Source organism: Panicum virgatum, chromosome 5K, assembly GCF_016808335.1.
Source record: "Panicum virgatum strain AP13 chromosome 5K, P.virgatum_v5, whole genome shotgun sequence".
Lineage (NCBI taxonomy): Eukaryota > Viridiplantae > Streptophyta > Magnoliopsida > Poales > Poaceae > Panicum > Panicum virgatum.
In genome coordinates this window covers 37088389-37099503 of record NC_053140.1, presented here as the reverse complement: position 1 = coordinate 37099503, position 11115 = coordinate 37088389, and the positions used below count along the sequence as shown (strand labels likewise).

Genomic DNA, 11115 nt, shown 5'->3' with positions numbered 1-11115 from the left:
AAGGACAACTGATGTTCTTGACCTTGCTTGCCTCCTTGAGGCTGCTCCTTACATGGAAAAGCTGGAACTTCATGCCAGGGACAGGAGCCCGGGGAGCTTGTGCAGTCAGCCAGTTTCTCGACTCACGGAAGGAAAGAGATTGGACTGAGGTTGAAGAACGGTGAACGGCACTCTGGACGGTCCGATGAGATGACGAGATTGATCGACTGGGAGAATACAAATGACGAGAATGCAAATTTTGAGGCGCGTGATGTACAGAATCACCCGAGTTGTGAAACATTACAAAGTCTACGTGGTGAACATAATAACTACTACATGTATCACAGGATGAAAAATACTACCAGTTCATCATCATGTGCTGCGGCTGCTAGTATATAGAAGGATGGATGGGGAGCAGAGCAATTCTCCAACACAAACCAGAGACGAGAGCACAAGCAGCTAGCAACTCCGCCGTGAGCACGCATGTACACTGCACGAAGAAAGAAAGAGACCGACGGGTGGTCGACGACCGATCAGTACCACGGCGAGTCCGGGACCGCGGTGATGACGCTCTTGACCTGCAGGTACTTGTCCATGGCGCCGAGCCCCTGGTCCCGGCCGAAGCCGCTCATCTTGTAGCCGCCGAAGGGCGCGTCCGGGTCGAAGACGAAGTAGCAGTTGACCCACACGGTGCCCGCGCGCACCGACCGCGACACCCGGTTCGCGACGTCCAGGCTCTTGGTCACGATCCCGGCGGCGAGCCCGTACCTGGTGCAGTTGGCCTTCTCGATCACCTCGTCCACCGTCCTGGAGTCAAGAAGAATAAGAAACCCATCCGCGTGGTGATGATGCAAATCCAATCGTGATGATGTGAGATTTTGTGAGTGCGTGGCGACCTACTTGAACTTCATGAGGGCCATGACGGGGCCGAAGATCTCTTCCTGCGCGATCTTCATGTCCTCCTGGCCAATCCATCCAAATGAGCATGTGTTGGTGACATGGTGGTGGCTGGCATTCTTCCTAACTGCAGTGTGCTTGTGGAACTTACCGTGACGTCGACGAAAATGGTGGGCTCGATGTAGTACCCTTTGTCGGCGGCGGGCTTGCCGCCGGTGAGCAGCGTCGCGCCCTCGCTCTTGCCGTGCTCAATGTACTTGAGGACCTTCTCAAATTGGTCCTTGTCAATCTAGCACAACGAACAATGCCATTCAGATGCCAATCAACCTGAACAATTTGGCATCCATTGCTCCAAGCAATTCAGGAGAAACCAACAGAGTATGCTATGATCATATCATACCTGGGGACCCATGTTGGTGGTGACATCGAACGGGTCTCCGACCTTCCAGCTCTGCGCGGCCTCCACGGCCTTCTTGACGAACTCGTCGTAGATCCCTTCCTGCACATAGACGCGCGATCCGGCCACGCAGATCTCCCCCTGGATTGCAAGTTCATCAGGCGTTTGCTCTGAATCGGAATTGATTCTGCTGCACATCATCACCTGCAGTTTATGTACAATAATGTTGCCTGCGACTGCGATGCAATAACACCGACCTTGTTGAAGAAGATGGCGAGCCTCGACAGGTTGACGGCCATGTCGACGTCGGCGTCGTCGAAGATGATGAGCGGCGACTTGCCGCCGAGCTCCAGCGAGACCGACTTGAGGTTGCTCCTCGCCGCCGACTCCATGATGAGGCGGCCGACCTCCGTGGACCCGGTGAACGCCACCTGATCGACCAATTGCATCGCATTGGATGGTAAATATATTCTCGGTTAGCAACCAGCAGAGAGCATGCAGACGCAGCAGCAGCATCGTCAAAACGCTCACGGTGTCGACGTCCATGTGGGAGGTGAGCGCGGCGCCAGCGGTGTGGCCGAAGCCCGGGACGACGTTGAGGACCCCGTCGGGGACGCCGGCGAGCTTGGCGAGGTGCGCGTAGTAGAGCGCGGAGAGCGGCGTCTGCTCGGCAGGCTTGACGACGACGGTGCAGCCCGCGGCGAGCGCCGGGCTGACCTTGAGGAAGAACATCATGGTGGGGAAGTTCCAGGGGATGATGACGCCGGCCACGCCGACGGGCTCCCGGAGCGTGTACCCCTGGTACCTCCCCGAGACGCGCAGCATTTCGCCGTGGATCTTGTCGGCGGCGCCCGCGTAGTAGCGCAGCATCTGCGTGGCGGAGGGGATGTCGATGACCTTGCCCACCAGCAGCAGCTTGCCGGCGTCGGCGCCGTCCAGCGCCGCCAGCTCCTCCGCGTGCTCGTCCACCAGGTCCGCGAACTTGCTCAGGATGCGGCCTCGCTCCTGGCGCACGCGCACCAATTTTGGTCAGATAGGGAGCTACACTGAATTGTATGTGCCTTTTCTTTCGTTTGGCTTTTGAATTGAATTAATAAATTTTGGATTTGGTTTGAAATCGCGTGCGCTCATTTCAGAAAATTTTGGATTTGGAGTACTTACATAGCCTGACATGCGGGGCCACTTGCCGTGCTCGAAGGCGTCCCGGGCGGCCTTGACGGCGAGGTCGACGTCAGCCTTGGCGGCCTCGGCGACGTGGGCCAGCACGTCGCCGGTCCGGGGGTCCCGGGTCTCGAACGTCTTGCCTGCGACATGGAAGGAATGCGTTCAGTGCCAAGCCACACGTCAGCCTTGTTGAAAGACGACACCGTTTGTTGCTCTGGCGACTGGGCCTTGGCGGGCGCACGGGGCAGGGGAGCTGACGTCACGTGGCGCCCTCCTCTGTCTGGGTCCTCGAGGCGCACAACACAAAGCAAGCAAGCAGCACGGCACGTCGGCACGGCGGGCTGCACGTTCTCGTTTGACAAGCAAGTCGGACGGACGCCGGGCAAGCCGGCAAAAGGTATACTGGTCTGACCAGATTTCACAACCCAATGGAGGATCAGATCATATTAGAGCTGCTTGCTGTGACGTTAGAGCGAAAGGGCAACCGGCACCGCCCATCCCCAGCAGCGGCAAAGCGGTGGGGGAACCGGTTCCTCCGTGGTTACCGCATAGATACTTGGTGACCGATAGCCGATATAGGGCCTGTTTACTTCGTTTAACCTGTAAACGTAAATTTTTTTGCGTGGGAATTTTGCCAATTTAAAGTACTAAATGAAGTCTATTTATAAATTTTTTTGCACAGATGAGTTGTAAATCGCGAAACGAATCTAATGATGATAATTAATCCATGATTAAGAAATAATTAGCGAATGGTTACTGTAGTATCACTGTTGCAAATCGTGGATTGAGTAGGCTCATTAGATTCGTCTCGCGATTTACAGCCCAACCATGCAAAATTTTTTGTAAATAGACTTCATTTAGTACTTCAAATTAGTAAGATTCTTTTTCACTTTAATGTGTTTACGATTTTTTTGTGTTTACGGGGCGAGAACTAAACAGACCTCTGCAGCTATCAAGCCGCGGTGGGTCAGAAAACAGAAAGATGGCTGCAACAGCCGGCCCCAAGCTGCACATCCTCATGAAACTCAGCCCGACGCATCAAAATATAATGAAACTTTTTTAAAAGAATAATAGAACTTATATTATTTTGCGAGACAGATATGCTATACTGTACTCGAAAGACATATTTATACGCATGCATGAACGGTGGCCGTTTATTTCTTCCGTGGCAGCGTTTATTTCTTCCGTGGCAGCGGAAAATATCTTGGGCGGCGTCGCGTTTTAACGACGACCGAGCAAGCGGTTTTACCCGCCGGCCGGGCCCGAGGATCGCCTCGTCTCTATCGCGCGGCGGCCGTTGCATCATCCATCGGTCTCCTCCTCCGGTCTCTGCCCCGGGCCGGGGATCGGCAGCGACGACGATGAGAGCGCCGCCGACTCGCACGCACCGCCCTGAACAAACTAAAACGTCGCCGTCCCCGTTCTCGAGCGACGCCTGCCATGTACCTGGACACGCGCGCCTGCTACATTATCTTTTTCTTTTTTTAGCTAGCTAGCGCGCGCCACCGTGGCATCAAAAGTAGAGTAACCAGGACCAAGTTTCGTTGTAACATTAAAAATTTCGCGAAAAGTAAATCTTATACGCATGGAGTAGTAAATATAGTCTATTTGTAAAAAAAAAATTAGAGATGGATGCAAATTTGCGAGCCGAATCTAATGAGCCTAATTAATACATGATTAGATATAGTAATACTACAGTGACCATACTCTAATCATCGTCAAATCATGCGGTCAAAGGCCTCATGAGGTACAAAATTGCTACAGTACCCATGGTTGTGGAGGTGCTTTTGTAATTAGACTTAATTTAATATCTCTAATTAGTGGTCAAAGTTGCAAAAAGTTTCCATCAAAATTTTTTCACCCCTAACCAAACACAGCACAGACACTGGCGGATCCAGTGGGTGGACAGAGTATGCCGTGGCATACCCTAAGCCCAGCATTTCTCTTTCTAATGACTTCTTTGACTGGGATTAATAAAATTTGAATTACAACTTGACAATTATATTGATGGCACTAGACATGAGGACAACTTTAAAGGTCTTACCAATCGTGTTGACCTCTCAGTTCTAGTTTAAATTGGGAGGTATAAGGTTTATGATATTGTTTACAATCTTCTAAAATTGGTCTTACTTCTACCGGTGACAACATTTTTTTTTCCAAAGCCAGCTTTTCACTAGTACAGATCCAAAAGCACTTTCCCCTACTTTTACTGTCTTTTGGACATACAAATTACTCACTTGCCATTGATTATGTAAGATACCGGTTTGTGTTTTTTTTACGCACTCTCTCCTCCCTCTCGCGACCACTTCCTCGGCGTCCCTCACCTCCCCTCTCGCCAGCGCACCACAAGCCTTGTCCGCGCGGGTGCACGGCCCTACTCTGATGTGCGCGCGTCCCTGCCCTCATCGTCGTTGAGGCTCCGCGCCCTCCCCACGTCGCTTCCCTCCCTCGAGAGGGCCGCATTGGGATGATTGTGGATGATATGTGGGTTCTCTTAACAGTTTTCTGATAAAAAATTACAGCTGTCCAACCAAATGACCTTCTACTTTTTTACAACTGTTTTTCCATGGCCCACAACTCACAACAGCTTTTCCAAAAATCACAGCTCAACCAAACACACATTTAATTTGCTTCTACTATTTATATTGTAATCTATGCAAGTATTGAACCTAATTACTTGTATACCGAATTATTTGTGAAATTTTTTATTGTGCACCAAATTTTTTTAGATTGTATCGAATACCGAATTGTATGTTAAAATTTTGACATGGCATACCCTAAATTTAAATGGGCCGCCACTGGCAGCAGGCCGGCAGCTGCTAAGCTAGCGTTGACCAAGCCAACAGCGACGCTTCTGTACTAGAAGCTGCAGCGCTATACCACACGATCGTTCCGGAGATCCAACAGCTTAGCCATGTAACCAAGTTTAATTTATCCCCAGCTTGCATGTATTCTTTTTACGGAACGGAGGCGCGCGACGAGTTGCAGCTACGGTTAAAAGTTGGGTGTAGACACTCGCCCGTGGGTGTAGATCGATCGAGGCCCGGCCGGCCGGGGGTTGGGGGGGGGGGGGGGGGGAGGAAGGCACGGCGAGACACGTACCGGAGACGGCGTCGACGAACTCGCCGTTGATGAAGAGCTTGGTGAACTTGATCTCCGGCACCACCACGCCCGCCGCCGCCGCGCCGTTGCCGTTGCAGCCGTCGCCCGCCATTGACGACGCTGCCTGCAGCCGCCTGCGTGTGTGCGATTCGCCTGATGTCAGCCTGTGCGGGCGGCCGTACAGCGCCTCTTCCTCCCCGTCGTCGAGCTGTGGGTGAGGAAGGAGAGAAGAGTCGTCGCCCTGGAGCCTGGAGGCTGGCTGGCCTCCCCTTTTTATAGAGGGGGCAGGCCGCACGATACAGGCTTGCTGGAGGGCGTCGGACTTCGACAAATCGCTGTCACATTCAGGGTAGACCTGGGCAAACGTCGGGTCGGGTCGGGTTCGGGTCGGGTCAAGACCGGGTCATGGGTCGCATAGGACGGCCCGCGCCCGACCCGTACCTATCACCGGGTCGGGTCGGGTTGGCCCGTGCACCCTGCGCGGGCGTGTCGGGTCGGGTTTTTTTCGGGTTGGGTCGGGTTTTTTGGCCTTTGGGTCGGGTTTTTCGGGTTGGGTCGGGTTTTGGGTCAAAAATCACGGCCCGTGCCCGGCCCGTTGATTGTTGCGGGTCAAAAAATACGGCCCGCGCCCACCCGCCACGTAGCTCGGGTCGGGTCGGGTCGGGGTTTTTTCGGGCGGGTTGGGTCGGGTTGTTCGGGTCGGGTGACCCATGCCCAGGTCTAATTCAGGGTTTACAAATTCGATCCGTCCGGTCAAACCGCCGCCCTTCGGTAGTGGTTTATCGGACCAGTTTGACCGGAAACCGGTAGAAACTGGTTGAATTCAAATTCAAATTCAAAATAGCATGTGCAACCGGTTCCGGCCGGTTTGACCGGTTTGGAAATTTTTCATTTTTTAAATTTAAATTTGAATTTTGAATTGGGACCGGTAGATCGGTTTGACCGGTTTACCGGCCGGTTTGACCGGTTTACCGGTCGGTATGACCGATTTGAGAATTTTTATTTTTTTAAATTCAAATTTAAATTTTTGAATTGAGGCCGGTATCCGTAACCGGGCCAGACCGGTTGTAACCGGTCAAACCGGACCGGTTCCCACCGATTTCGTTAACCCTGGTCACCTCACCCTCCCGCTGCTTTCTTCTCCACCGATATTTTAATTCCAAATGAAATCAAATACAGTACTAGTATATATTACATGCACCACCACATGATATATTATATATAATATATGTAAACATACACACACATGACTCATAATACTACTCCAACATATATAATTACCGAGCCAGCAGACTTGTACTGAAGTCAACTGGCCGTCCGGAGTCGAGAGGATACAATTTGTCGCGTGTTAATTTGTATATAAGATAGCATATGAAATGTGAAGGTCAACTCTCCATCTGTCGCGTCAGACAGCTCTGCTCGCCACGCACACGCACGCCGCGTGCCCGAGATATTTACCGGGAGCTTCCCCAGCTGACACGGCGCCACCAGGGGCGGCGGCTTGGGATTGGGAGGCAGCCACATTCTCATGCGTCTCTGTTTCCCTCTCGCTCCAGGATACATTGTATATAAGATAGCATTCAGAGGATACTAGTTGATTAGTCTCAGGATTAATTTTAGTCCTTTGAATAAAATTTTTAGTCCATTCATATTTGGAACTAGAGACTAAAGATCATTAAATGAACTAGTTTATCAACCCGTGCTCCCGCACGGGCTAGTTAGAGATATCTAATAATTATCTATCTCACACTCTCTTTAACTAATTAAATATTCTAATCTAGTACTGCAAAGATATATATTTATCATTATGTAATTATAACAAATGTGATAGGTTTAGTTACTAATAATTTTTTTCTCACTTCACATCACACCTCCATATATGTTTGATATGTGTTTAATTGAATATTTTTGTTTGAGCTATGTGAACAACATAAAAATTGGTATTCTTATCTTTTCTCTTATACATGAATATATGGTGATAAACACATTATAGTTAGTATGTTTAAATAAATAATAACATAAATAATATATTAATAATGATAGGAATAATACTTTAGAATTTTATATTGATGCGCTTTAAGATTTTATTATAATAACATAATTTTGATTTAGATTTGGGTTCATTTTAACTTTTAATTATGTTATCATTGGATAATATATATATATATAAGCTTAGGGGGTTATTTGATATTATTTTATAATGGCAGAGATGGATAATTTAGATACACGTTTAGGGGGTTACTTTAGTCTATATTTATAATGACAAAGGTGGGTAATTTATTTAAAAATATAACAGATCCAATGGCTGTTATGATTAGAGTTGCCGAATTGATGGCCGGATGTTTTTGATTTTTGTGAGAATTTGTAGAATTTCTCTATTTATTTAGACTGTCCACCTAGGATTCAAGGTGACTTCACATGCTTCAAAAGGAGCCTCCAATGAAGCCTCTAATTAGTAATAGTAAGATTGTACAAAAGATCATTTTACCCCTAAAGTGGAGATGGACAGATAAGGTGGAGTAGAGGTGGCAGCTGGAAAACTAGGCCTTCAATATGCATTTAGTTCTAATAAGCACCTCCAAGACGGTCTAATAGATTTTAGTCCCAATACGCACTTTTAGTCCCTTTTACTCCCTCGTGTTTTGTTCTTTAGAGACTAAAGCAAACAGGACCTACAGTTGCTGCTGTCCCAAACGGGAAACAAAAATTCGGTGAAGGCTCTGTCAGGAACTAAAATATAATTTCTTTAAGCTTTGATGACCAGACCACTGTTGGACCGTACTTTCTCGTACACATTATATACTGCATGCTAAAAATGGACAGTGAATTAGGGCTGCTGGCTGGGTACATTGTTGGTTCTTCATTGTGAGGACAAAAACACGTCTTCAACAGAAAGGTTTGCCATGTGTTGGGAATTATGTTAAGCAACCTGCCATGTTCCAGGCGACCTCATCAACGTGTAACCATAATATAGCATATATACACAGAGTGTATCTAGATACTCCCTATGTCATGCCACAACCGTAATTTGATCCGTTTGTTAGCGCAATGTCCTGAAGCTGCCAAGCTGCTAGCTAGTGTGAATTCGTCCCTGCCGGGATGCAGGCCGGAGCGGCCGCAACTGACGCTAACAACAAGTTGCTGGCCGAACCACTTCCATTAATTCATGACAGCAAGTCATTAGAAAACCGGCAGAGAAAACAGTCATGGATGGCGGCCTTAATTTACTCAAGACAGCGGGGTTTTCAGAGGCTAAGGGTAATTTTGTGTATTCAAATATCAAAAACTTGGTCAGTACTTCGGTCTGAACCAGTTCCATGTATGATTCAACATGCAGCAGATGGAACCCTGGATCAGGTCGAGAGAGGGGAAGCAAGCTCTGGCCAAGTTTGAATTGGTCGGTCAGGCTGGCACAAAAAAAGGAATAATCTGAACTGAAGCCGTCTGCTACGACATGTGTTAGGACCGGACCCGTGGTGACGGCAAAAGGTCCCTCCTGTGCGCCACCTTGGTCACTAGCTGATCTAAGGAAAGATTTACTCTGATGACTTTTTTTTTGAAAAAGAAGTTTTCCTGCTTTTAGAGAAAGCATATGAATATGATGTTTGTTACAGAGATTCTGCTGGGGCCACCAGCTGTCCAGAGCCGCACTCAGTTCACAGCAGCAAGGAGAAGAAAGCAAAGAAAAAACGGAACAGCGAAAACGGGCCATCCGATGCATTCCACCTCTTCCCAGCACCGCTTTGTTGAATCCACCTCACCAGCTTCTCCTTGGAGCTCTCCATCTTTGCCCGGTCTTCCTCAGACAACAATATCCCCCCCCCCCCCCCCCCCCCATTTTCCACAAGAAGAAACAGGGAATTTGTGTTCCATAGCCATTTTATTCATGTTAGTCTAAAAAGCCCAAGCCGCAATTGCACATGAGCGATAAACTATTTGATGTAGTCAAAAGGTAAATTTTCCTATGCAAGTTCGTTTTACAATATCACCAGTCACTCTGACTATGGCCTTGTTTGAAAATAGAATAATTCCCTCCAATCCATATGCATTGGGAGAGATCAGAGGCAAATTAGTTCATTTTCCACTCCAATTTGCTTGTATTCGGAGGGAATGGCTTTATTTATACAAACCGGCCCTAAATAAATCACAAATACAACCCGGTCATGGGTGATTAACCAGAGATCGTAGAGTGTTGAATCACTTATTGGGTAGCAATTGGTTGTTAAACTAGCTGGTCAACGAGAAATGCAGCCAGCAGTACAGTCGAGCGCACAGCCTAAACAAATCTGAACTGCTGAAAGAAAGCCGTCGGTTGAATGACGTGCTCATTGCATAGCCACATCGTAGAGTGTTGACTCTTGGGTGTTACTTGGCCATTTTAATCTCGGCATGTCGGTTGTCTCGTTGTACATGAAGCTTCGTGTGTTGACTCTCCTCCCTCCCTCCCTCTTTCTTCTCCTTGAGAGCACTTTCTTGCCGAATTGAAACGCACAACTTGGTACTGGAACTTTCATCAATGACTTGTGTTGATCACATCTTTAGGATCAATAAGTATCGCACTTTCCTAGAGTTGCGACATCACATGCATATATTTCTGTGTAAAAAACATCCAAGTCACAAATGAAAACATGCACTACCAAATCTAGAATATAGTAACATGGCAATTTAGTACGCAGGCTTTAATTTAGATTTACCATAGGTCATCTTCAGACTTCAGTGTTACTTATTGGTTGGCAATTGGTGCGTCCAATTAGTTGGTCAGAGAGAAACACCCATTAGTCACTTGCCCGATCAGTGTTACCATCAGTCGAGTACACAACCCAATCAGATACGAACTGATTGAAGCTAGCCGTCTGTTGAACGCGTCTGCCCGGCGCATAAACAAACAGGTAAAGAGCAAAGAGCAGTCTATAGTATGATAGGTGTACCGTGTATGGTCCAATCTCTGCGATAGGGAGAAATGAGAGTTACAGAGACTTTGTTGATTTGCCTCTTTTTAAATCTTGGCCAGTGACGAAATATGAATTCCTTGTTATCCAAGATTCCTTGCTGTCATTTTGTCAAGCATCAACATCAGAAAGAATCATCTCCGATGGGACATCCCGACTAAAGTTGGCAAGTTGCAATATTTATTTAATACTTGTTGCTTAATGGTGACATCCATTGTTTCAAGTGAAAGTATGTGAAAAGACGCTTATTCCGTGTTCATTTTCATGGACGCATATGCGTCTTTATCATATCGTAAATGATCCACAAAACTAAGCAACATAATCTGGTAGTGAGATCAGGAAAAAAATGAATCCACACAAAGTCAATGGTTGTCAGCTAGTTTAATACTGAAACATGTTCTTGAAAAGATGAAACAACAGCTGACGTCGCCGAAACATGTGTCTTCATTGTTCTTCAACATGTCCATGCAGCATTGCTACATCAAAACAAAGCAGGATCAAACAACTGAACCTTTCGATCTGTGTAAGACATTATTTCTTCATCTCTTCCTGTGCTGTTCAATTGCTCATAGGATGAGATCTGGGCCATGGTTTGCTAGACAACGGTCAACGTCTGGATGTACTTTC

The 11115-nt window shown here is 47.6% G+C and overlaps 1 protein-coding gene across 1 annotated transcript; it reads right to left on the bottom strand.

The window, feature by feature from the left end:
* Window positions 1–221: 221 nt before the first annotated feature.
* Window positions 222–5773, bottom strand: LOC120707252 (aldehyde dehydrogenase family 2 member C4-like). The gene is made up of 8 exons (XM_039992106.1): window positions 5540–5773; window positions 2435–2577; window positions 1805–2278; window positions 1531–1704; window positions 1277–1414; window positions 1028–1165; window positions 880–941; window positions 222–786 (listed from the first exon to the last, which is right to left on the bottom strand). The coding sequence occupies exons 1-8, from the start codon at window positions 5649–5651 to the stop codon at window positions 513–515; spliced, it is 1515 nt and encodes a 504-aa protein (XP_039848040.1). The 5' UTR covers window positions 5652–5773; the 3' UTR covers window positions 222–512.
* Window positions 5774–11115: the final 5342 nt, after the last annotated feature.